Below are 22,220 nucleotides of genomic sequence, written 5' to 3' on the forward strand. Positions count from 1 at the left end.
GTGACAATCACACCAACCCTGGCCCCAATCACTGCCTCTACAAGGTAAAAGGCAGAGCCACAAAAGTGTCAAGCTTTATTGTTCCTCAGCTCTGTCCCCCTCCTGCTGCCCCAAGAGTGGGACTGGCTGAGACTCTGGGCCCAGGTCCTGGGCATCCCTTGCTCTTCCCAGCACATGGTGGAGCTCAGCCCGGGCCCGACATAAGCCCTTGGCCTCCTGCATGTGGAAGAGGTAGACTGCACCTGCCCCTAGCACCAGTCCTACAGTGGGGGCCCAGAGCATTATGGCAATTTCCCTGACCCCTCCTCCAGCCACCAGGGCGCACACCAACACCAGGAGAAGCAGCCCTACACCAGTCACATAACCAGCAAAGGTGGCCCACCAGTGAGCCTGAGCCATGCCCAGGTCCAGTTCTGTCCAGGCCTCCCTTAGCACGCTGATCAACGGTGACCTCTCTGCTGCTCCTAGAACAAGGCAGGCAGTGGGGCAGGAGAGAGAGGGTCAGACTGGAGGGGCTGCTTTGTGGTGGGAAGGACCAAGGGAAAGGACAGGGGGTGACTCACCATGAGTAGGGCTGGCGTCCTGCTGCGGGGGGCTGTGTCTCACACACAGAGTAGCCATCAGGGCCTCATGATCAGAGAGGGGGGTGCCACTGTGAGGGTCACGGCCTATAGTTGTTTTCAAAGTCTTACAGGAGATGTAAAACCTAGAAACCGCCTAGAGAAAGTAAGGGCCAGAGACAAACTCACATTTGAGGGCCTCTTCCTAGAGAACCAGCTCCTGGCTACCCCATTCTCCAGCCATCAGTGACCTAAGACTAACCCAGCTGAGCAAGGGATCAGCACAGGCTGGTAAGAGATGAAGAGACACAGCGGGTGAAGGCACCTTGAGGGGAGAGCCCTGACCTTATACAGCACGTAGTCGATGCGGATGCCCGAGGGAAATGGCTCCAGCTCCTGCCGACTGACGTAGCAGTTCTCGGGTACCATTGTACAGCCTTCCTCAGAGCCCTAGGTGAAGAGTCGGCTCACGCTAGGATATGGGGGAAGAAGGAGGGAGAGAAGCTGGGGGTGTAGGTGGGGAGATAATCGGGCAGGCCCTCACCTTGAAGTCTCGGGTCTCAAGATAGGCATCATGCAGTCCCGTCCACTCCTTCAGCAGGCGGCAGCCCAGGTCCTTCGGGTGCAAGTTGAGGTCCCCACACAACAGAACCACGTCAGCCTTCTTGGAGGTATGGCTGGAGGAACCAGGTCGGTGAGGCAGGAATTCTTCCCTCACCAGCACTGCCCTCTAAGTGGGGCCTTGGCCACCCCTCAGTCCTTGGACCCCCATCCCACTTCCCCTGTCAAGCCCAGGCTCACACACTGGATGAACTGGGCCAGTTCCCAAGCTTGGGCCACACGATGTGCTAGGTAGATGTCCTTCTGTCGATTGTACTCGGCATGGAGCTGAGCAAGATAGATGAGATTGTAGCAGATGAAACTGAGGGTCTCAAGGGCAGGTCTAAATTAAGCTTGTGTCTGTCACTTGGCATGGTGTGCTTGGTAAAAAAACGGGTGAACCTTGCCTACTGACCTTAGGAGATCCTGCTCCCACCCCTCACCCCCAGGCAGCCCAGCTAGAAGAGTCCCATCTCTTCCTCCCAGGACCAGGCTGCCTGTCCCAGCCCTAAGCACTGCTGGCTTCACTCACATGGGTCACGTAGGCATTGAGGACCAGTCCACTTAGATGGAGCACCAGCAACCCCACAGCCTTCCCACAGAACCAGTCACCATGATAGATCTGTAGGTGGGAGGGGACAGGAACTCAGAGCACTGCTCCCCTCTTTCTGCCCTTCCCCTGCAATCCCAGGAAGGCTGCCTCCTTTCCACGTGTTAGTGGAGGGTGGAGAGGGTATGTGGAAGAGGTCAGGCTTACCATGTAGGGGTAGCCATTGAGGGTGTAGATGTGCTGGGTGATTTCCTGGATTGAATGTTTGGAGAAGACACAGAGGCCACTGCCAATGATGCCACTGAAAGCCAAGTCCAGATTAATAGCCAGAAAAGTAAAGAGAGACATACTCAGCCCTCTTCCCCTCCCTTGCCTCCTGGCTCTTATTAGCAACTTTTTCCTCTATGCTGCTGGGAGGAGCCATAACACTAAGCTTAAAGCAACAACCTTTGTGGGGTGATAGGGTGGCCTGATGATAAGGCTGAGATGGGCTGAAGAACTAGATCTTCCAGGTTCCACCATTTCTTGCTCCCACACCCAGAGGAGAGGATCTTGGGGGAAAGGGGGGAGGGTGCAGGCAGGATAGGGAAGGGCTGGCAGGGCCAAGAGCCTCCAGGTCTGAGAACAGGCCTCCAGCTACTTCTCACCTCCTGAAGTAGTGGGCAGCTGGGTAGGTGGGTGACAGCTTCTGTCTCAGGTACTGGAAGTCTTGCTCACTCCACACCTGAGGGAAGGGGTGAGGATGCCTGCCTGGCCCTTGCCCGGGGGAAAGTGCCCCCCAGCGTCCCCGGCCGCCCCGGGTGCCCCCCAGGCCCGCACAGCCCCACCTCCTGCAGCAGAGCTAGGTCGAAGCTCTCCATGTTCAGAAAGTCTCCCAGGCGCTTCACGCGGTCGGCGCGGTGCTTGCTCAAGTAGGGAATGCCCCTGAGGATGAGAAGGGCCGGGGCGGGTGCTGCCTGGGGCGCTCAGCCCGCGGGGCAACCCCCGGGCTGGGGCCAGGAGTGGGCCTTGAGTGGTGCGGGCTCCCCCGCACCCCGAGATTGCAGGACAGGGTAGCGCCGTGCCCCGGATGTAGGGGAGGCCACCCTCCTCTGGCTGTGTGGGTGCGAACGTGACCGTGGCCCCAGAGCGGGCGCACTCACCAGCAGTTGAGGCTGAAGACCCTCAGTCGCAGGGAGAAGTTGGGCTTCATGGCGGGGACGCTCCGGGGGCGTGAGACGGCCCGGTCTCCCCAGCGATGGCCGCGGCGGGGACGGGTGCAGGCCGGGGGCGGCGCGCACAGGTGGTCGGTCCCACTGCCGCGCTCCACCGACGGCCGGGGCCCCCAAGCCCGCCTAGCTCAGGCCCAGGGCCGGGCGCTCGGCGCGCGACCGGCTCCCGCGTCACCCAGGCAACCGGCCTGCCAACCCGGAAAGGCGATCTGCCGCGAAGTCGCGCGCCGACTGGAGGCGAGGGCCGCTCGCAAGGGCTCGGCGCCGGGGGGGTGGTCTCCGAGGGGGCACGGGCGGGCGGCGAACCGGGCTGAGGCACGCGGGCCGCGGGGCTCCCGGCTCCTTCTCCCCGAAGCCCGTCCCAGGCGGCGGCCGAGCGCACACCCTCTCCCGCCTGTGGCCAGGCTCGCCAGCAACAGGCTCAAAGTAAAGGAAAGGCCGGGTCGCTGCCGTCGGCCCCGCCCCTGGCCCCGCCCCATCCCACCCACTGGGCCCGCCCCCATCCCTCCCCGCGGCTCCTGAGTCCGGCGAACGGCGGGGGCGGGGCCGCGCGGTTGCCCTGGCGACGCGCAGCGTTTGTGCTCGGAGGAGTGCCGGGGCGCCGCCATGGCTGGCCCACAGCCGTGCCAGCCGAGGTCGGTCCGGTGCCGCTCGCCGTCGCCGCCCGAGCCTCCGCTGCGGGTGAAGGTGGTGGGGCTCTTCAAAAGCGCCAGCTTTCAGATCGCGAAGAGCGCAGCCGAGGTAACCGCGAAGAAACCGCAGCGCCGCCGGCCGGCCCTTCCCGCTTCCCCGTCTCGCGCCTCCTGGTGGCCGGGGTCGATGTTCGGAGACGAGGTGTTCCGGGTGGGCGGGCTCAGTCTGGACGGATCCGAGCATACCGGGGACAAAGGGCGGGTCCGGGCGGGCGTTCCACTTCGAGAAGGGCGACCTTTAATGGGGGATCCGAGCGAAAGAAGCCTTCAGAAACTGGCTGGGAAAAAAAGGTAATTTCCTCCACGTACATGTCTGCATGTTTTAGTCCATATTAATTTTTAATTGAATTATAGATTTGTAAAATTCATATAAAAATGTTTAGGAAAAAGTGTTACCACGTAAACTAGCTGATTTTTTACAAACTCAAGTGTTTTTTGAAAACGATTCATTCGTGAAGGTTTTTTTTTTTAAAAGAATTACTAGAGCAGTCACTGCGTTCCAATCAAATTAGTTGCTTAAGGGATTTCTTAACAAATGACCCACAAGTGCTTTGGAACATCCAGACGTTTCTTTGTAACCATGTGGAAAGATATAAAAGGAAAAACACTTGAAGGAACTGGAACTGGAAGAATTTGGCCCGATCAGTTAAGGCTGCAGCATACCGATAACCTGAATGCAGGAGAAATGTAGAAATGTATGAAATGTAGAATTCAGCACGTCTTTGGGATGTCAATGCAAATAATCTGTAATCAATCTATAAATCAAAATTGGGATAAGTTTATTATATGAACCAGCTTTGAGGACTATAGCCCGGTAGAAACACCTTCACCAAGGAAGGAAGCACTCCGAAGTGGGGTGTACAGTGTGGTTATATACCGTCTTGGAACAAGGAACATAAATCACATATGACAGGAATATCCACTCCTTTTATTACAGTCACGAGATGCTTTGCTAGCACAGCAGGACAGTGGTCAGCAGGTCATGGTCATGGGCTAAGCACAGTAGGTCAGTAATTCTTAGTTTCGGGGAAGAAATGCTTTTCTTTAAAGAAATGCCGATATGAGGCGGGGGGTCGTGCATCCCTATCTTTAAGAGCATCGCTCTCGTCTTTGAGACACTGTGAATGTTTAAATCAGATGTACAGTGTATGCTTGACAGGCCACATCAGGCCTTTCGGGAAAAACAAGTTCAGGCCGAATTAGTTTTAAACCAAATGGTTTCCTCATACTTCAGTATCTCTTATTGCTTTTATTTATTCATCAGGAGTTTGTGCCAGAAATGCTGCTGTAAGATTATGCCAAGCTTCTCTCCTCCAAAACCCCACTAGACTCCAGGACAATGCTTTATTCATGTTTGGATCTCCCAAAGTACCCAGCTGGATACTTGACACAAAATGTCCCCAAACAGAAGAAATCTTAAGAAATTCCTACCTTCTTGCCTGCTCCAAGTCCACAGAGTTAAATAAAAGTTTGTAACTATATCAAATCAGGAAATAGTAACTAATTTGTAAAACAGGTAAAGTTTATATTAATATGAAGAGAACAAGTGATAAGTCTGAAAATGCTACATGGATCATCAAAAGAAGTAGAAATTATGGACTGTTATCTGGGCTGATGGGATCAGCAAAGTTTTATGGTCCAAGTTGTATTTAATGAGTTTGAGGGATTTTTTTCCCTTGTTTTTCTTTTTCTTTTTTTTTTTGCTGAGGAAGATTAGCTCTGAGCTAACATCTGTTGCCAATCCTCTTCTTTTTGCTTGAGGAAGATTAGCCCTGAGCCAACATCTGTGCCAGTCTTCCTCTATTTTATATGTGGGTTGCCACTGCAGCATGGCTGATGAGTGGTGTAGGTCCATGCCTGGGATCCAAACCTGCGAATCCAAGGCTGCCAAAGTGGAGTGCACTGAACTTAACCATAGGCCATGGGGCCGGCCCCCTTCCTTTGTTTTTCTTAGCTCCGTTTCTGAAGGCACATGTTTTTTGTGCCTGCTCCACAGTGTAGAGAAGGTGTTGGCACTTTTTTTCTGTAAAGTCCAAATATTAAATTATTAGGGCTTTGGGGCCATAGGCTCCCATTCACAACTATTCAACTTTGTCCTTGTGCAAAAGCAGCCACAGACAGTATGTAAATGAATGGTGCTTTCCAATAAAACTTTATTATGGGCACTGAAATTTGATTTGCATATAATTTCACATCATGAAATATGATTCTTTTGACTTTTTTCAACTGTTTAAAAATCTAAAAATTATTCTTAGCCCTCACGACTTGCAAAACAGGCAGTGAGCCAAATTTGGCCTGCTGGCCACAGGTTACTGACCCTTGATGCAGAGGACACTAAATCAAGAAAACAAGGTCTTTATTATATTAATAATGTTACATTTTCCCTTTTGTAAGCTTTTGTCTACTGTAGCTCTATTTGAATATGAAAATTTATCAATGTAAATTCAGTTAGTTCTATCTTCATAAAGGATCCGTGAATATATTCCCAACATGATCATTTGTGAGCAATCCCAGATGCCTAATTAACTAACAAAGATTTAGATTTGTAAAATGTAAGAATGAGTATTACATATATTCTAATTTGGATATAGTCCATTCTAGAATAAACACTGAATTATGAAGCAAGTATGATTACAGATGCTTAATCCGAAAACTGTCGGGCTCATTAGTTGTTCCGGGTGGTCCCTCAGTTAGAAACAGCAGGCATCCTGCGTGATTGCCTCAGACGGAGCCAGACACTGGAAATGAGAGAAAGGACACCCCATCTGTTGCTTGGGTACAGAAGTCCAAGAAGGAAGTGGCCACACTGCTGTTGCCCTCTTCTGCTACCCCTGGTCCCAAGGCAGGATATACTTGCATCCTGGCTTTCTCCCCTTCGAATATCCAGCCCTGATGAGCATGCCAGGCCAGGGTCCTCTTAGATCACAGCTGAAGTGGCCAGCTGTCACTTTTCCGTGTTGGCCTGTCTACTCCTCAGACCCACTCCGAAAGGTCTGATTGTTACTGCCTCAGCTGCCTTCTCTTGCTTTAGGAGGAAGCAGTGTAACATATCAGGAACCCAAACTTTTTTTTTTTGACAGAGATGATTAAGCAGTCAGAATTTTCTCTGATTCATATAGACAAAACAAGGTATGTCAAATCAATACATGCTCGATATCTAAACCAAAAAAATTTACTATTTATTTCTCTTTTTCCCAAGGGGTATAACCACAACAATATCCTTTTGGCTGTTCTCCATATATCAGTGAATTAAAGCAATAACATTTATTTATTTTAGTTAAAAGTATTTGTAGATCCATTAAGGTTTAGTAAGAGTTAAATTTATGAAAAACTGGTCCCAAAAGAACATGACAGATCACAGAACTATTGGCATAAACTCATTTATTGATTTGTTCATTGAGTTGCTGTGTGTGGACGGTCCGTTATATGCCAGATGTTAAGGCCAGTGGGAATCCAGGAAAACTAAGACATTGTCTTTGCCCTCGAGGAGCTGAGTCTCTACAGGTGAGAGACAAATAAGCCAGAGCCCCAGTGTAGACTGGGGAGCAACTTAACGGAAGTAAGCACAGACTGTATCTAAGGGTATCTATGCCAGACTGTGTGGCCTGGGTGTGCATTGAATAAAACTTCCTGGAGACCCCATAAAAATTTAGAGAAATGATTTTCTACTTTAAAAGAGAACTTACTCTAAAATGATTATTCTGTTTTGAAACCCAGAGTCTCAAGAATACTTATCCATCCAAATTCGAAGATCCTGTAATAGTGCCTCTTCAAGAATTTGCATGGGATCAATATCTACTGGAGAAAAAAAGGGTAAAGGATATTCGGGGTGTGGGAGATGAGCACAGTTTTGCCTGAATTACTGATCTATGCATTGTTTTGAAAAAACTGAAGCAGTAATTTCAGTGCAGCTAGATTTTAATTTCTCTAACTTATGCCCTTTTCCTAAATTATGTCAGTCGTTTTACCAGGCTGATTTTAAGAAAAAGTAAAACATGTACAGGGTTTTCTTTTGGAAGGCCTGTGATGAAGGTAAGTTTTAAGCTCTCAGTGCTGCTGTTGACCCCTGCTGATGGCTACCCCTCCTTTCCCGCCCATCATTTATACTCCCTGGGACACCATGGCGCTTGGGTTACGGTGGCCTGGCACTCTCTTGGCCCTAACTCTAAGAGGGTTTGGTGGTGTGCGGCACAGGTATAGTGGGGGGCTGGTGTGGGGCTGTTGCCGAGGGGAGTTCTGATGATGACAGGCACGAGATTCCCAGAGGGTAGCCTTGTTCTCATGAAAGCTTCCTTCTCTGCATTCTTCCCCCCAGCAGTACCCTTGGAGAACCCCAGACCTTGGGGCCAACAGAGCTTATCTACGGGTGGCAGAGCAGATAGGTTTCCTCTTGGGTATCAACCCTGATCAATTAGTAGTGCTGCCTGGAGCATGTGATACGAAGGATATGAAGGGTGGCATCCTGGCTCAGCAATCTCTCGTGTTAGGGTGGGAGGCTGGAATGGGCTATGCCTCCTGCTTGTCACCCCTGGCCCAGTCCTATAGAGGATCCCAGTTCTGGTTTCCCTTCCTCACCCCATCTCCCCAGTGGCTGATGAAATCCCATTTCCCCTGACCAGAGCAGTTTCGATTGCTGTGTAATTGGTTGCACAAGGATGTCCTGTGATCCTGTGGTCAGTCACCCAGGCCGCAAAGGGCACAACACCGCAGAATGGAGTACACTCCCATCTTTTAAGAGGATGGTGGGAGAAGACAAGAGGAGTGAGTACCAACCGCAGAGCAGATCATGGCCCTCCTGTGGCTGGAGAGCACGATGCTGGTAGGCAGTATCATACGTTTAGTGATAAAAATTAAGAAAAACATTGTTTTATGTCAGGGTGACCAACTATTGCGGTTTGCCTTAGACTGTCCCAGCTTTAGCACTGAAACTCCTGCTCAGTCAGGTGAACGGTAGGAGACCAAATCAAGAAGACGGTTGATGAGTCTCATACATTTTCAGAGCCATAATACAGTTTCATTGGAATTCAAATAGAACCAGAATGAACACTTATATATGGTGCTTATTATATGCCAGACACTATTCTAACGACTTGTATATACTAACTCTAATACTTATAACAACTAGGGTGACCAGTGGTTTGCCTGGGACTGAGTGGTTTGCTGGGATGCAGGAATTTCAGTGCTAAAGCTGGGACAGTCTAAGGCAAACCGCGACAGTTGGTCACCCTGACATAAAACAATGTTTTTCTTAATTTTTATCACTAAACGTATGATACTGCCTACCAGCATCGTGCTCTCCACCCACAGGAGGGCCATGATCTGCTCTGCAGTTGGTACTCACTCCTCTTGTCTTCTCCCACCGTCCTCTTAAAAGATGGGTGTGTACTCCATTCTGCGGTGTTGTGCCCTTTGCGGCCTGGGTGACTGACCGTTTTGTGTTCTTTTCCTCCTGCTTTTCTCACGGGGCCTGCATGAGGCTTTCTAGGTAATCCCTGCTGCTGCTTTCCACCTTTTATTCTTTGTTCCTTTTCCTTCCTTTCTCCCTTCTCCCACCCTCATCTCCTGGACACTTGTCCCCTTAACCTTTTCTTCCCTTTCAGGCCAGCTTTTTGTCCTTCTTCAGTGTTAAGCATTGTATCCTGTGTTATATGTAGTGCTTCTCAGCATACTTGAGGTTAGGTCCAGGGGGCGTTAGGCTTCAGCAGAATGTAATGTCCAGACGGACGGCTTCAGGCCTTTTGGAAAGGCCTTTCTCTCCCTTTCCAAAAAGGCAGCATCATAGATCTTAGTGCTGGACAGCCCTGGAAACCACTGGACCCAGCCTGCTGTCATGAGACAAGGCATTTACATCTTCAGCCTCCAAAGAAAGTGGACAAACTTTTTATCCTCTTTTTAATGGTTTTTTTTTTTTTTTTGGTGAGGAAGACTGGCCCTGAGCTAAGCTCCATTGCCAATTCTCCTCCTTTTTGCTTGAGGAAGACCATCCCTGAGCTAACATCTGTGCCAGTCTTCCTCCATTTTGTTATGTGGGATGCCGCCACAGCATGGCTTGATGAGCAGTGTGTAGGTCCACGCCCAGGATCCAAACCCGCGAACCCTGGACTGCCAAAGCAGAGTATGCAAACTCAACCACTATACCACCAGGCCAGCCCCCCAGTTTTTAATGTTTTGTGTCCTATAAAATATGATCATACTAGTAAATTCAAACATTCTGGGGAGTATTGACCCATAGGCTCTATCAGTGTTTTGCAGCCCAGCATGAACAAAAAGTTTATTCTCTTCTCTGAAGCAGGTTTTGATGAGGGCATGGGAAGTGAGCAATAGCACATGAACTCTCCTGAGAGGAGCTGGGAATGGAGCAAGCTGGCAAGCTGAAGGCAAACTCTTCCCCAAACCAGCATCTCTCCACGTGCAGTCTCCAGACCAGCAGCATCAGCATCAGCATCTCCGGGGATTTTGTTAGAAATGCAAATTCTCAGACCCCATCCCAGAATCAGAAGCTCAGATGGGGCTCAGGAATTTGTCATTCTGATTGTCTGCTAAAATTGAAGAACAGCTTTCCAAATTATTCCTATTTCTGCCAGGACTGGCACTGGGTAATAATAAGCCAGATCTCCTCGGAGGGGACATTACTCAATGGCCACACACTGGGATTTAGGTTGGCTCTCAGTGTTGTGTTGATGAAAACACTAACACACTTTATTTTGAGGGGCTTAGGACTTAAAAGTGTTGACAAAGGTGAGTTCTTTTCTTCACTGCTCCTGACTGGCCCTCAGGAAGCATTTCCTCACCCTGACACACCTCCATCAAAAAAGAATTCTTTTGGGGCTGGCCCCGTGGCGTAGTGGTTAAGTTCAGTGCACTCCCCTTCAGCAGCCCAGGTTCACAGGTTCAGATCCTGGGTGCAGACCTACACCACTTGTCAGCCATGCTGTGGTGGTGACCCACATATAAAGTGGAGGAAGACTGGCACAGATGTTAGCTCAGGGCTAATCTTCCTCAGCCAAAAAAAAAGAAAAAAAAAAATTCTTTTGCTCCTTTGCCTTGAAACCACATATGACTCAGAACCGCTAACCTTTCCATGTATGCACAAGGTAAAATGTGCCTCAGAAATGAGGTCAGAGGCTGCATTTTGTCTTCAAGTTAATATAACAAGTATGCTACACACACAGGTTCTTATTACCAGATTACCATCTGTTTTCTATGATTGTACCATTGTTAAGATGACTCTTAAGTCATTCTTTGCTTTGAGTGATGTCAGATTCTTAAAAATGCTCTTAAATTCTTTTTTGAGAGCAAAATTCTCAAAGATGGCAAAAAATATATTTTTTAAAGATTCAGTCCTAGAGTTGATCCCAAGCTCTGGCTTATGGGGGTTTTTTTTTGTGTTGCTTTTTCCTCATTACATTTTGTTGGTCCTTTTCCTTTATAGGAACTCAAGAATGAAGTCTGGGAATATTCTTCCTATGTGATGTGTTTTGTTAATGATCAGCTCCTGGGTGATGCCCTTGACCTTCAGAAATGGGCCCACAAGATCTGGGATATAATTGATTTCAGGCCGCCTGCACTTTACGAGGCACTTACTGTGGATTTTTCTACTAACTTCTTAAGAGACACCAAGGCAAGTTACACTAATTTTTTTTTTTTATTGAAGATTTTATTTTTTTCCTTTTTCTCCCCAAAGCCCCCCGTTACATAGTTGTACATTCCTTGTTGTGGGTCCACCTAGTTGTGGCATGTGGGACGCTGCCTCAGCGTGGTCTGATGAGCAGTGCCATGTCCGCGCCCAGGATTCAAACCAACGAAACACTGGGCCGCCCGCAGCGGAGCGCGCAAACTTAACCACTCGGCCACAGGGCCAGCCCCAAGTTACACTAATTTTTAAAGAAAAATGGTGGAATCTTTGATCATTTATATTAATTCAGTGCTGATTACTGATATTTTGGCAAAAGGGAATATAAAAGAGCAGGAGACCAGGTTTTAAGTTTCCAATGACCTTATGATCCAGTTGCAAAGGATATAATCTGGCAGGTTCTGCTTGGTGGTATGTTACGCATGCATATCTCACAGCAGGCACACTGCACAGGGAGAAAAGCATTGCTGTCCAACATTCCTGCTCCTTGTTAGAGATTTATGTGCATTAATTATCACCCATTTAAAAATAGACATCTATGTGCTGTATATCGATGGTTCAGTCAATGACGGACCACACATATGCCAGTGGTTCCGTAAGATTAGCACCATGTAGCCTAGGTGTGTAGTAGGCTACACTATCTAGGTTTGTGTCAGTACACTCTATGATCACACAGCAACGAAATCACCTAACAACACGTTTTTCAGAAAATATCCCCATCGTTAAGTGACACACGACTGTAAAGACAAGCCTTCCCAGAAAAGGTCGAGTCTGTCATTCATACCTTTAGTATGAAATATTTTAATTAATACTTTCTAACACCTGAGAGCTGCTGCACAAAAAGAATGGAAAGTCGAATTGAGAAGAAAGATGACTTTTTAAAGCATGACACAGTTGGCAAAAGCAGGACTAGACAAGCTGTGGCATTGGGGAGGTTTCCAATGGCAGAGGACAGTCATGAAACTTGAGGTCCAGAGAGCGAGAGAAAGATGTCAGGGTGGAATGGCAATAGAGGTAAAGGTAATCTGTAATTTTGCTCAGAAACCTTGTAGCAACAAGTACCACATGCTGAAAATCGTTTCATGCCCATGGTGGCCTGTGCCCACGGAAAGACCCAGGGCTAGGATCTGAGCCGTGCAGAGGCAGAGATCTTGCCTCGTTCATCCTCGTTTAACCACTGCCTCAAATAGAATCTGAAACATACTAGGTGCTCAGTGAATGTTTGGTTGAGTAAACAATGTACTTGGAAAATGCTAGAAACTCTGGGGTGCGTGGAAGAATTTAATGTTTATACCAGTTAATTCCCAATGGACAGGAGTCTAGAAGTACGTGGAGCAAGCTGCGAATGGCAGGGGACAGCAAGGCAGGCAGAATTAGTGAGAAATGAGGCTGGGAAAATGAGAGGATGTCAAGATTCTCAGTGCCAACAATACCAAGCTCCTCTGATTAACTTAGGGAGGAATGGTCTGTATTGAAGGGATATTGGTGACCTCCCAATCGGCAGGAAAGCTGAAGAACCAGCTTTGGAAAGCAGGCTGGAACCAAGGGAGGCCTGGCAGCAGGAAAACATGGCCAGACTCATGCCCCAGGGATGTGCAGCCAGGATGCTGCCACAGGTGCCTGCTGGCCCTGGGTTGGCACTGCCGCCTTCACGGAGAATAACTTCTCAACTCCTGTATCCTTGTGTCCCTGGAGATCCAAGGCCCCAGGCAGGAGCACACGACTAGTTGAGCCCAGTTCATATCCCCACACCCTGGCTCTCACAGGGTGGGGAGAGGGAGACTCTGGTCCCTGAGCCACTTTAGAGGGTGGTAGGGCCCTGTGGGGAGTACCCCAAATAGGAAAAGTGGTCAGATGTTAAGGAGGAAAAAAACCCAAACAGATCCACTAAAGAAAGGTTGAACTTACTGTCTGTTCTGAACTAATGTTAGATTTTATCCAGAAGGAAGCTGAGCCAACAGAACTTCTCATGAAGAGTATGACATAATCCTCTTTGCTTTTTTGGACAAACTTTTAGGGCTGTGAAGAAACAGGGTGGAGTGGGGAAAGCTTGGTGGCAGGGAGGCCATTTGGAAAGCTGCTATCGTCATCTGGCCTAGAGATAATGACAGCCTGAATTAATTAGTGGCAGTGAGGAGAGAGGACCTAGATTCCAGAGAAAATCCTTGGATTTTTTGCACAGAGGCTAGATTTTTCTTGCTGAGTAAAACCCAGGGATGTGTTACTTCTGGGTTGGAAGGATATACGAGACGATTACATTTGCAAGTTTGGCTGTGAGGTGACATTACCTTGTGTTGCATTCATTTGCTCCCTTCTCATTAGAATTTTTAGAATTATCTATTCTTGACAACCACCTAAAGATAATATATTGATGCGCAGGGAAGTTTAATGGTGCCTAAATGGACTTAGTCATTTTAGAAGTCAATCGTGATTTCCAATATATCCTCTTTTTCCTCCTAAGCCTGTGAAGTTTACTATATTATGCCTCTTATTCTGAAGTTTTAATATTGTTTTATAATTAAGAACTTGTAGTCCAGAAGCTGAGAGGCACAAATAAATTAATTATAATTAGTATGGATGTAATACTTCATTCCTGGATGCTAGATGGCACAATATTATTTCAGTCTTTTAATTGAAAAAGAAAGTTAGAGTGACATAAAATAATGATAGTGATCCATTTTAAAATGATTTCATTTATGTTTCCTGGATTCTTAAGAAATAGGGCAGGGCAAATTATGTACCTTGTTATATATATCAGGCAGCATTTTTACGTGTTGAAATGTATTCCATTAGATGTGCTCCACTCCCTGAGTGAATGCTACTGTGATGGAAACTAGGGTTTTCATTCTGGATGCCTCTTTGCAGGGCTAGACAAAGTCTCACAAATGTTAGTTGTCCCTACCAGAAAGGATGTCAATTGAAAACAAGATCTGGGGGCCTCTGGGAACATGAAGACATGACTGAAATAATTCAGAAACACAGCATCCTCTCTTCCCTCCGCCAGTACTGCGCCTCCTACGGATATAGTGGCCTTATTTTCCCACTCAGAAAGGCTGTGGTGTGGCTCTGCTTAGCTCATCTGTGCTGTCTCTGAAAATTCAGAACATATAGTAACCAAACCCTTGGTGCTCACATTAGATCTTTTCCCAAAATTACTTAGGAAAGAAAAGAATTCCCAGTCTGTTTCTTTTCCTAGAGGGACTAGTGTTCCTTTCCACACATAGTTTGCGATGTAGTGATATCTAGGCCATGTGTTCTCAGTCTTGCATGATAGGTTAATGTTACTCAAATCTTCACTACTGAAGGAGTCGAAAAAGTGTGTTATTTAGGTTGTAAAGACTTGCTATACTAAAATGAAACAAACTTCTTTAAGTCATTCTTTTCTTTTTTTTGAGGAAGATTAGCCCTGAGCTAACTACTGCCAATCCTCCTCTTCGTGCTGAGGAAGACTGGCCCTGAGCTAACATCCATGCCCATCTTCTCTACTTTATGTGTGGGACGCCTACCACAGCATGGCTTGCCAAGCAGTGCCATGTCCGCACCCAGGATCTGAACTGGCGAACCCCGGGCCACCGAAGCAGAATGTGTGCACTTAACCGCTGCACCACCGGGCCGGCCCCTAAGTCATTCTTTTAATTTTGCTGTTACATTATCTACTGTTTATGCTGTTGACATCTTATCACTGAAAGCATGATTCTGTTATATTTGTGGTCATTTTGAAAACTTTCTTCCAAGAGATTGACCTGCATTATTTTTTTCTCCTGAATTTTAATAGCATGATTTTGTCTTCCTGGACATTGCCATTGATTTTTATCCAATTGGAAGACTAATTTTTGAGGTAAGAGGGGTTTTTGGTGATTGTTTTTTAATAAGTTGGGAGGAGTGGGAATCTGTAACTGTCAGAATGTTAAATATTTAATCTCTGAAATCTTTAATCTTTATTTTCTAGCTGTACTGTGACGTATGTCCCAAAACATGTAAAAATTTTCAGGTCTTATGTACTGGAATAGCAGGATTTTCTCAAAGTGGCTTCAGGCTACATTATGCAGGTTCAATCTTTCATCGAATAGTACGAAATGGCTGGATACAAGGAGGAGGTGAGTTTAAAATCTTAAATACAAGGGGCCACCCCGTGGCGTAGTGGTTAAGTTCATGCACTCTGCTTTGGTGGCTTGGGGTTCGCAGGCCTGAATCCTGGCTGCAGACCTAGCACTGCTTGTCAAGCCACGCTGTGGTAGCATCCCACATAAAACAGAGGAAGATTGGCACAGATGTTAGCTCAGTGACAATCTTCCTCACAAAAAAAATAATAAATAATAATAACAAAATCTTAAATACAACCCTAATTGCAACATCAAATCAGAACGTCCAAAGTTTTGTTTATCTGCCTTTATGAAATGCATATAGAATTAGATATATTTAATATTAGATGTTATATATATATATATTTAAAGGATATTTTATATGGCCAAATGATGAATTAAGATATTCATATTCTTTTTAAATATTCTCTAATTATTAAAATAAACAAATCTAAAGTATGTTACCAGGAATATTCCAAATTAAAATGTGATATAAAAGTAGGATAACATTTTTTTAATCAAAATGTAGTTTTAAATACTCCCCTAAATGAATAAGAGTGCCCAGAAAATACAGTGCTTTTAAGAAACATACTGAAGGTGGGAATTTGAAAATAGAATAAATGGAAAACAACTTATTTCTCACCAAAGATGTTACATTGGTAGCACTGAAAGTAAGATCTAAAGCATCCTGGTCTCCATTTTTGCTTTCTTTTCAGGTCAGTCCTTTGGCTTTACACAGACTGCCTGACCAACAGCACAAAGTTAAATTTTGGAGGCCTCTTGGGAGACATCCCATAGAGAGCAATCAGGCAGCAGTTTAAAAATAATTGGCTTAGTGTGGAAGGAGATTTGCTTGAACTTGATGAAATATGCAGAGGCTTAGATTAATAATTTTTATTATTTCTCTACCATCTGGAACATTCTGAGGCTGATGAGGAGAAAAATATAGATTTAAGCCAAGCATTTTGTATGTAAGTCAGCATTTTTTCTCTCAGTTTCTCCAAAATGAGATCATATCACCAATACTGCTATCTAACCTCATTATTTTTCCACTTAATATATATGGTATTTATCTTCCTATGTCAATGTATATAAACATATAAAGTTTTTAGGTTCTACCTAATTTCTCATCCTGTTGCTATATTGATTTAATTTATTTCCCATTAGGTGAACATTTAGATTGGTCCCAATTTTTTGTTAGTGTAAAACAATCCTCAAGGGGGCCAGTATCAGGGTCTCCTGATACTTAGTTCAGTGATGACTCTTATATGCTGGGCTCCCAGACACTATGTTTTTTTTTTTGTTTTGTTCTTGGTTTTGGATTAGACCTCTTCCCATCCCCCCATCCCTACCCTGAGACCCAGAGCAAAATTTGGGAAAGTAGGTCATGTTATTTGTTTGTTTATTTGAAGTGAAATTTCCAAAGGGCAAAGTGCACAGATCTTGGGTCATGTTTTCAAATAGTGAGGCAGCAATGTTAAGGAAAATTTGGAAGAAAATTCTGATGATCAGATTCAAATCCAAACTGATATGTGCAAGTTATACCATGTTGGATAAGGCACTTAGCATCTCTGAATCAGCTTCTTAATCATAAAATGGGGATAATTATAATATCACAGGATGTGGCGACGATTCAATGACATGGTATATTTATTGAAAGTACCAAGCTCTGTAAATGTTCTTCTCCCTTCGGATATCAGATGCCCACAGGGCTGCATGGAGAATTTTGGAGTGCAGGAGCTAAACGTGGTTTTGTGCTCTGCCTTAGGATGCTTCCAGGCACTATTGCTTGCCCTTTGGGATCAACAGGCCCTACACAGTCTTAACTCTTCCCCAGGCGCATCCCAACTTCTGACATCTCCCTCTCGCTCACTGTGCTCCACACACTGGCCTCCCTGCTGTTCCTTAAGCACAGCAAGCATATGTGTGCCTTGAGGTCTTTTGTTGTTTCTTTTGCCTGGGACACACTCCACCCAGCTATTCCTCCAGACATCCCCTTGCTTCACCCCCTGATCTGTTTCTAGTTTTTACCCAGAGTTCATCTCAGCAAGGACTTACATGACCACCCCACTGAAAACTGCCACCTTCCTCTCCACACACCTCTCCTCACCCCCTCCCTGAGCTCTCCTATCCCTTCACCTGCTTTATTTTTCTTCCTAGCACTCGTCACCACTGGACACACTATTAATATTTAATATTAATTAGTTAATACTAATAATATATTCTTTGTTAATTTGCTTACTGTCTGTCTCTCTTCACTAGAATATAAGTTCCATGAGGGCAGAGGGTTTTATCTATTTTGTTCACTGTTGCATCCCCAGGATCGAGAACAGTGCCTGGCACATAGTAGATGCTTAAAAAGTATTTGTTAAATGAATGAATCAGTGAATAAATGAACAGATAGCTCAACAGGAAACATACATTCTATTCACTTCTAAATTACAAAATTAAAGAAGATAGTAAGTCATTAAGCCACTTTGGCAGGATTCTCTCTCTGTGGTGCCCACAAGGCCTACTGCCTTCAGAACAATCTCTTGAGATATAGTTGCATACATTTTATCATCATCATCAAAATCATATTGAGCATGATGATGGCAACGAGAGGATGCACTCTATAAGCCCGTGATGCTAAACAGTAATCACAGGCACTAATGAATGAGCATGACACTGCCAGGCACCACAGTAAGCTCTACCTACCTGATTTCATTTAATCCTCAGAACTACCTGGGAGGCCCTCACCATCATCCTTGTCTATACAGGTGAGGAAACAGGCTTGGAAAAGGTAACTGACATGGAGATTTAAATCAAAATCATCTGACTTGAAAGCTTCCTTTAAATCACTAGTCTGCATTGCTGAATCTGTTGTCAGAAGTATAGAAATAATATCAGATATACAAGGCTGAATTCAAGGGTGTAGGTTATGGCCCCAAAAAAGTATTAAATACTGATTGAAATGGTATGGATGTATGATATTCAGCTAAGCGATGTGAAGCAAAGGGCAAGAGTAATGATGGCGTTGGAGAGACAGGGCAAAGGAGAGCCACGGGTGGTTAAGTGTTAGTGGGGAGGGGACCACCTGGGCAGATTTGCCTGAGCAAAGCAGACATTAAGATCTGAAGGAATTGGTGCTGGGGGACCCTCAACTTCCCCAAGCCCAGATTTCGGCTTCAGCCATTGCAGCGTGCTCCTGAGAGCTGCCGAGGGCTCTGGGTGAATCATGGAGGAGGACCAGGGAGGAGGGTTGGTGACTTGAGGTTTATCATTTAGCTTTTGAACCAGCTTTGTGAATAGTATAATGTAAGTGCCACACGCCCTGTCCTGTATAAACTCTCTCCACATGCTTGTGGTTGCATCAGATTTCTTTAAAATGGCACACCTTTCCTATAGATAAATCGCTCATACTGAGTTAAAAAGGCACAGTCCTTTAACAGATATTTATTGCACACTGTTCCAGGAGGGTGGACTAGATGGCTGAAGAAGTGTAGTGGTACTGATGGGGACGCTGGGGGGACAGTGGACCTCAGACGCCTCTATTTTCACTAGAGTTAGTTTTGCTTCCCTTTTAGCTGTGGATAGATTAAAAAAAAATAACGCACTTGGAGAATTTTTATAGAGGGAGCATTGCCTAAGTCAAAAATATGCATATAATGCAATAACAAAATAGGTCATATAAATACCTTTTAAAAAACCCTCATTACATTACGAAGGAACTTCATTTCCAAAATACTGGATAAATAAAGAGTTATCACTATAGGGTTCCAAGGAACGAAAATTTGAACATTAAGTCTTTTTAGAGCATCTATTTTTATTCTCGTTCTAAAAAGATCTTACTGTTCCTATTTCATCCTCTCTGCTTAATCTTTCCATTTTTCTAAAAGCAAGATGGACTATGGAATAACTTGTGAAGTAAGCAGAATTCATATGAACACATTTTTAAAAATTGCGACCACCATTATACTTTAATACTTCATCATTTCAAAGTTTTGCAGTATAATTTTAATCTACCTCCAAGAGTTATTAGGGAAAAAAATAGGATCATGAATGTAAAAATGTTTACAAAATACAAGTGAAAATGGCTCATCAGGCCATTATCAAGTGAAAACATTATAGTAATATTTTCATGGTATAGATATTGAACAGTTAGGTGATTTACTCTAGTCATTGGTATAAGGGGAATCATAATTTATAACATTTCTTCCCCTGCCGTTATTATACTCTCCTTTTTGGTCTCAGAATTCTAATGTTTATTTACTGTTATTTCTCAGATATAGTAGCTGGAAAAGGAGATGGTGGAGAGTCCATTTATGGACCAACATTTGAAGGTATGTATGTTAAGTAACACCCTATAAGTACACATACTAAAAGCGGGAGTCAAAAATGAGGTACGGGGCAGGGGGTGGCCCCGTGGCCGAGTGGTTAAGTTTGGCACTCCACTTCAGTGGCCCAGGGTTTCATCAGTTTGGATCCTGGGCACAGACATGGCACCGCTCATCAGGCCATGCTGAGGCAGCGTTCCACATAGCACAACCAGAAGGACCTACAACTAGAATATACAACTATGTACTGGGGGGCTTTGGGGAGAAGACGAAAAAAAATGGGGTACAGGGGGAGGCACCCCAGTCCAGTACAGAACAGCTTTGTACACACATTTTTTACTTGCCTAATTATTTTATTTCTTTAGGATAAATTCCTAGAATAAGGATTGTAGGGTCAAAGGGAATTGATATTTTTAAGGCTTGTCATTTGCCATTCTCATACTTAGAATTGGTACCTTGATAATCATCCTATTAAGACTGCTATCAGGATCCTGGGAAGATGGTAGTGGCGGTGACATAGTTTTTTAACTTTTTAAAATCCCAACATAAAAACAGACAAAAGAATTAGATAGAAAAACTAAAAACCCATCGATAACATTTACAATAAAACTAGGTGACAAGGTATCTACGTGAATTCCAAAGTATAAACAGATGAGGACAAACTACCAACATCTAGGAGATCTGCATGGCGTCAGCGTCTGAGCTGGAGAAAGCAGGGCCTCTGGGGGACCTGAGAATAGTAGAACCCCAGAATAGCCAACACTGGGTGAGTGCAGGGGCCCAAGTGAGGTTTGTAGAGGCTGGAGCAGTCTGACCTCTGTGAACTCAAAACTGATGTGAAAGCGCTCTCTTCCAGGACAGGCCCGCTGAGGAGGAATTGCTGGCAATGGAATCAAAATTAGGCAGGATATAGGGATGACAGTGATAAAGAAGGAATGGGAACAGAGCCAGGAAATCTCAGAAAGCAAGCTGCCATACTGGTGAACACTACATGAAAACGGCACAAGAGGGGGCTGTGTGACCTTAGAAAAGCTACCTTCCTTCTAAAGCCACACTTCCTCCTAAACATTCAGGAAAACTAATTTTTACATAAAAATAAGCAGCAAAATGTTTCATGGTCGTTAGAAGAAGAAAGAGAATATGGAGCAGAGTAACATCACTCCAGACAGTGAAAGCACACTAGAAAGACAGGCTCACAGAACAGACGGAAACTGAGGATTTCACAACGGGCTTAAAGACGGTAAGAAAATGATAAGACATTTTGATACAAGATAGAGAATTCCTAAATCAGAATTAGAAAAACTTAGACATGAGGTTACAGAACTAAGGAAAAAATTAACAATAAAAGAAAATTTCAGAAATGAACAACTAGAAAGAACACAAGACCAAATAAATACAATAGATATATGTCTTTAAAAAAGTAGAGGGTAGAGAGAGGAAATTTTTAAAAACCAAAAATAAGATAAAAAAGATTTACAAGAAAGTGGCAAATTTTAAAGATATAAAGACAAGATCCAACATATGGATGATAAGTGTTCCTAAGGAATCAAATGAATGCAAAGGAATGGAACAAATACTAAGAACTATAATTGAGAAAAACTTTCCTGAAATAAAAAAGGATTTGATATTCTATATTTGATTTTCAGTTAACACAACTGTACACAGTTGTCAGAATGTATCGAACTGAACCTCTAGGATATATGCATTTTAATTGTATGTTTATACCTCAAGTAAAAATGTATGTATAAAAACTTGAAACTGCTTGTTGAGAGACCACACTGCTGACAATATTGAACTAGAACAACTAACACCAAGACGTATTTTAGTAACATTACTGGACATTAAAGAAAAAGAAAAAATTCTTTGGGTAGCTAGGCAAAAAGAGCAAGTGATTTATAAAGGAAAGAAAAGTAGATTATCATCATATTCTTGTGCCAGGAAAAAAGGGAGTAATATATTTATGATGCTCAAGGAAAGGAAATGTGAGATTTTGTATCCAGCCAAACCGAATCTGAATTATAAAGGGCACACAGAGTTATCAACATGTGAAGCTTCACGGAATAGCGTTGCCACAAGCCCTTCCTGAGCAATCAGCTGTAGAATGAGCTTCACACAAACACATTACAAAAGAGACCTTGACGTAAGGGCTGGGGGTGTTAATCATATAGTGACTCGTCAAACTAAAATTTAATGAGGATTAAAAAGATGAGAGTATGATATATAATGATTATATATAAGCTTAGTCTAACTATTTTAAAAGTGAATTTTAAAAAACTTTTAAAAACTATTTGAAAAATTTTTTAAAATGGGGAGAATATGTACAAAAAATTTTTAAACTATTTCCAATAATAATACTGTGATGGCATTATTAATATTGTTATTCTGAGATTTGTATATGTAATATGGGAAAAAGTAAGTAAGTGTGGAATATTCTCATTTCATCATTTCCTGTGTCCTTGAGAATCAGGATTTTTTTTTTTTGAGGAAGATTAGCCCTGAGCTAACTACTGCCAATGCTCCTCTTTTTGCTAAGAAACACTGGCCCTGAGCTAACATCCATGCCCATCTTCCTCCAC

The 22,220-nt window shown here is 44.5% G+C and overlaps 2 protein-coding genes and 1 long non-coding RNA gene across 6 annotated transcripts in view; 1 reads left to right on the forward strand and 2 right to left on the reverse strand.

Annotated features, from left to right (window-relative positions):
- Positions 1-45: 45 nt before the first annotated feature.
- SMPD2 (sphingomyelin phosphodiesterase 2) lies at positions 46-3,386 on the reverse strand. Its single transcript, XM_046674690.1, has 10 exons — positions 2,853-3,386; positions 2,538-2,634; positions 2,358-2,434; positions 1,918-2,011; positions 1,693-1,782; positions 1,366-1,448; positions 1,105-1,237; positions 906-1,010; positions 564-717; positions 46-464 (listed from the first exon to the last, which is right to left on the reverse strand). The coding sequence occupies exons 1-10, from the start codon at positions 2,900-2,902 to the stop codon at positions 76-78; spliced, it is 1,272 nt and encodes a 423-aa protein (XP_046530646.1). The 5' UTR covers positions 2,903-3,386; the 3' UTR covers positions 46-75.
- A 10-nt stretch (positions 3,387-3,396) lies between these two features.
- PPIL6 (peptidylprolyl isomerase like 6) overlaps positions 3,397-22,220 on the forward strand; it is a 30,664-nt gene continuing 11,840 nt past the window's right edge. For 2 of the 3 annotated variants that reach the window (XM_046674691.1, XM_046674692.1), the window contains exons 1-6: positions 3,397-3,903; positions 7,329-7,426; positions 11,046-11,234; positions 15,022-15,084; positions 15,196-15,343; positions 19,594-19,650. In XM_046674691.1, the coding sequence (XP_046530647.1) occupies positions 3,528-3,903; positions 7,329-7,426; positions 11,046-11,234; positions 15,022-15,084; positions 15,196-15,343; positions 19,594-19,650 (931 nt within the window). In that variant the 5' untranslated portion in view covers positions 3,397-3,527. The remainder of the gene's footprint in view (positions 3,904-7,328; positions 7,427-11,045; positions 11,235-15,021; positions 15,085-15,195; positions 15,344-19,593; positions 19,651-22,220) is intronic. The other variant, XM_046674693.1, reaches the window with a different exon arrangement.
- Positions 3,717-22,220, reverse strand: part of LOC124246512 (uncharacterized) — a 37,230-nt gene continuing 18,726 nt past the window's right edge. Inside the window, exon 3 of one of the 2 annotated variants that reach the window (XR_006890519.1) lies at positions 3,717-3,849. This is a non-coding gene — a long non-coding RNA (uncharacterized LOC124246512). Of the gene's footprint in view, positions 3,850-18,093; positions 18,895-22,220 lie in introns of those variants that run through there. The other variant, XR_006890520.1, reaches the window with a different exon arrangement.

The sequence above is a fragment of the Equus quagga genome, chromosome 11 (assembly GCF_021613505.1).
Source record: "Equus quagga isolate Etosha38 chromosome 11, UCLA_HA_Equagga_1.0, whole genome shotgun sequence".
Taxonomy (NCBI): Eukaryota; Metazoa; Chordata; class Mammalia; order Perissodactyla; family Equidae; genus Equus; species Equus quagga.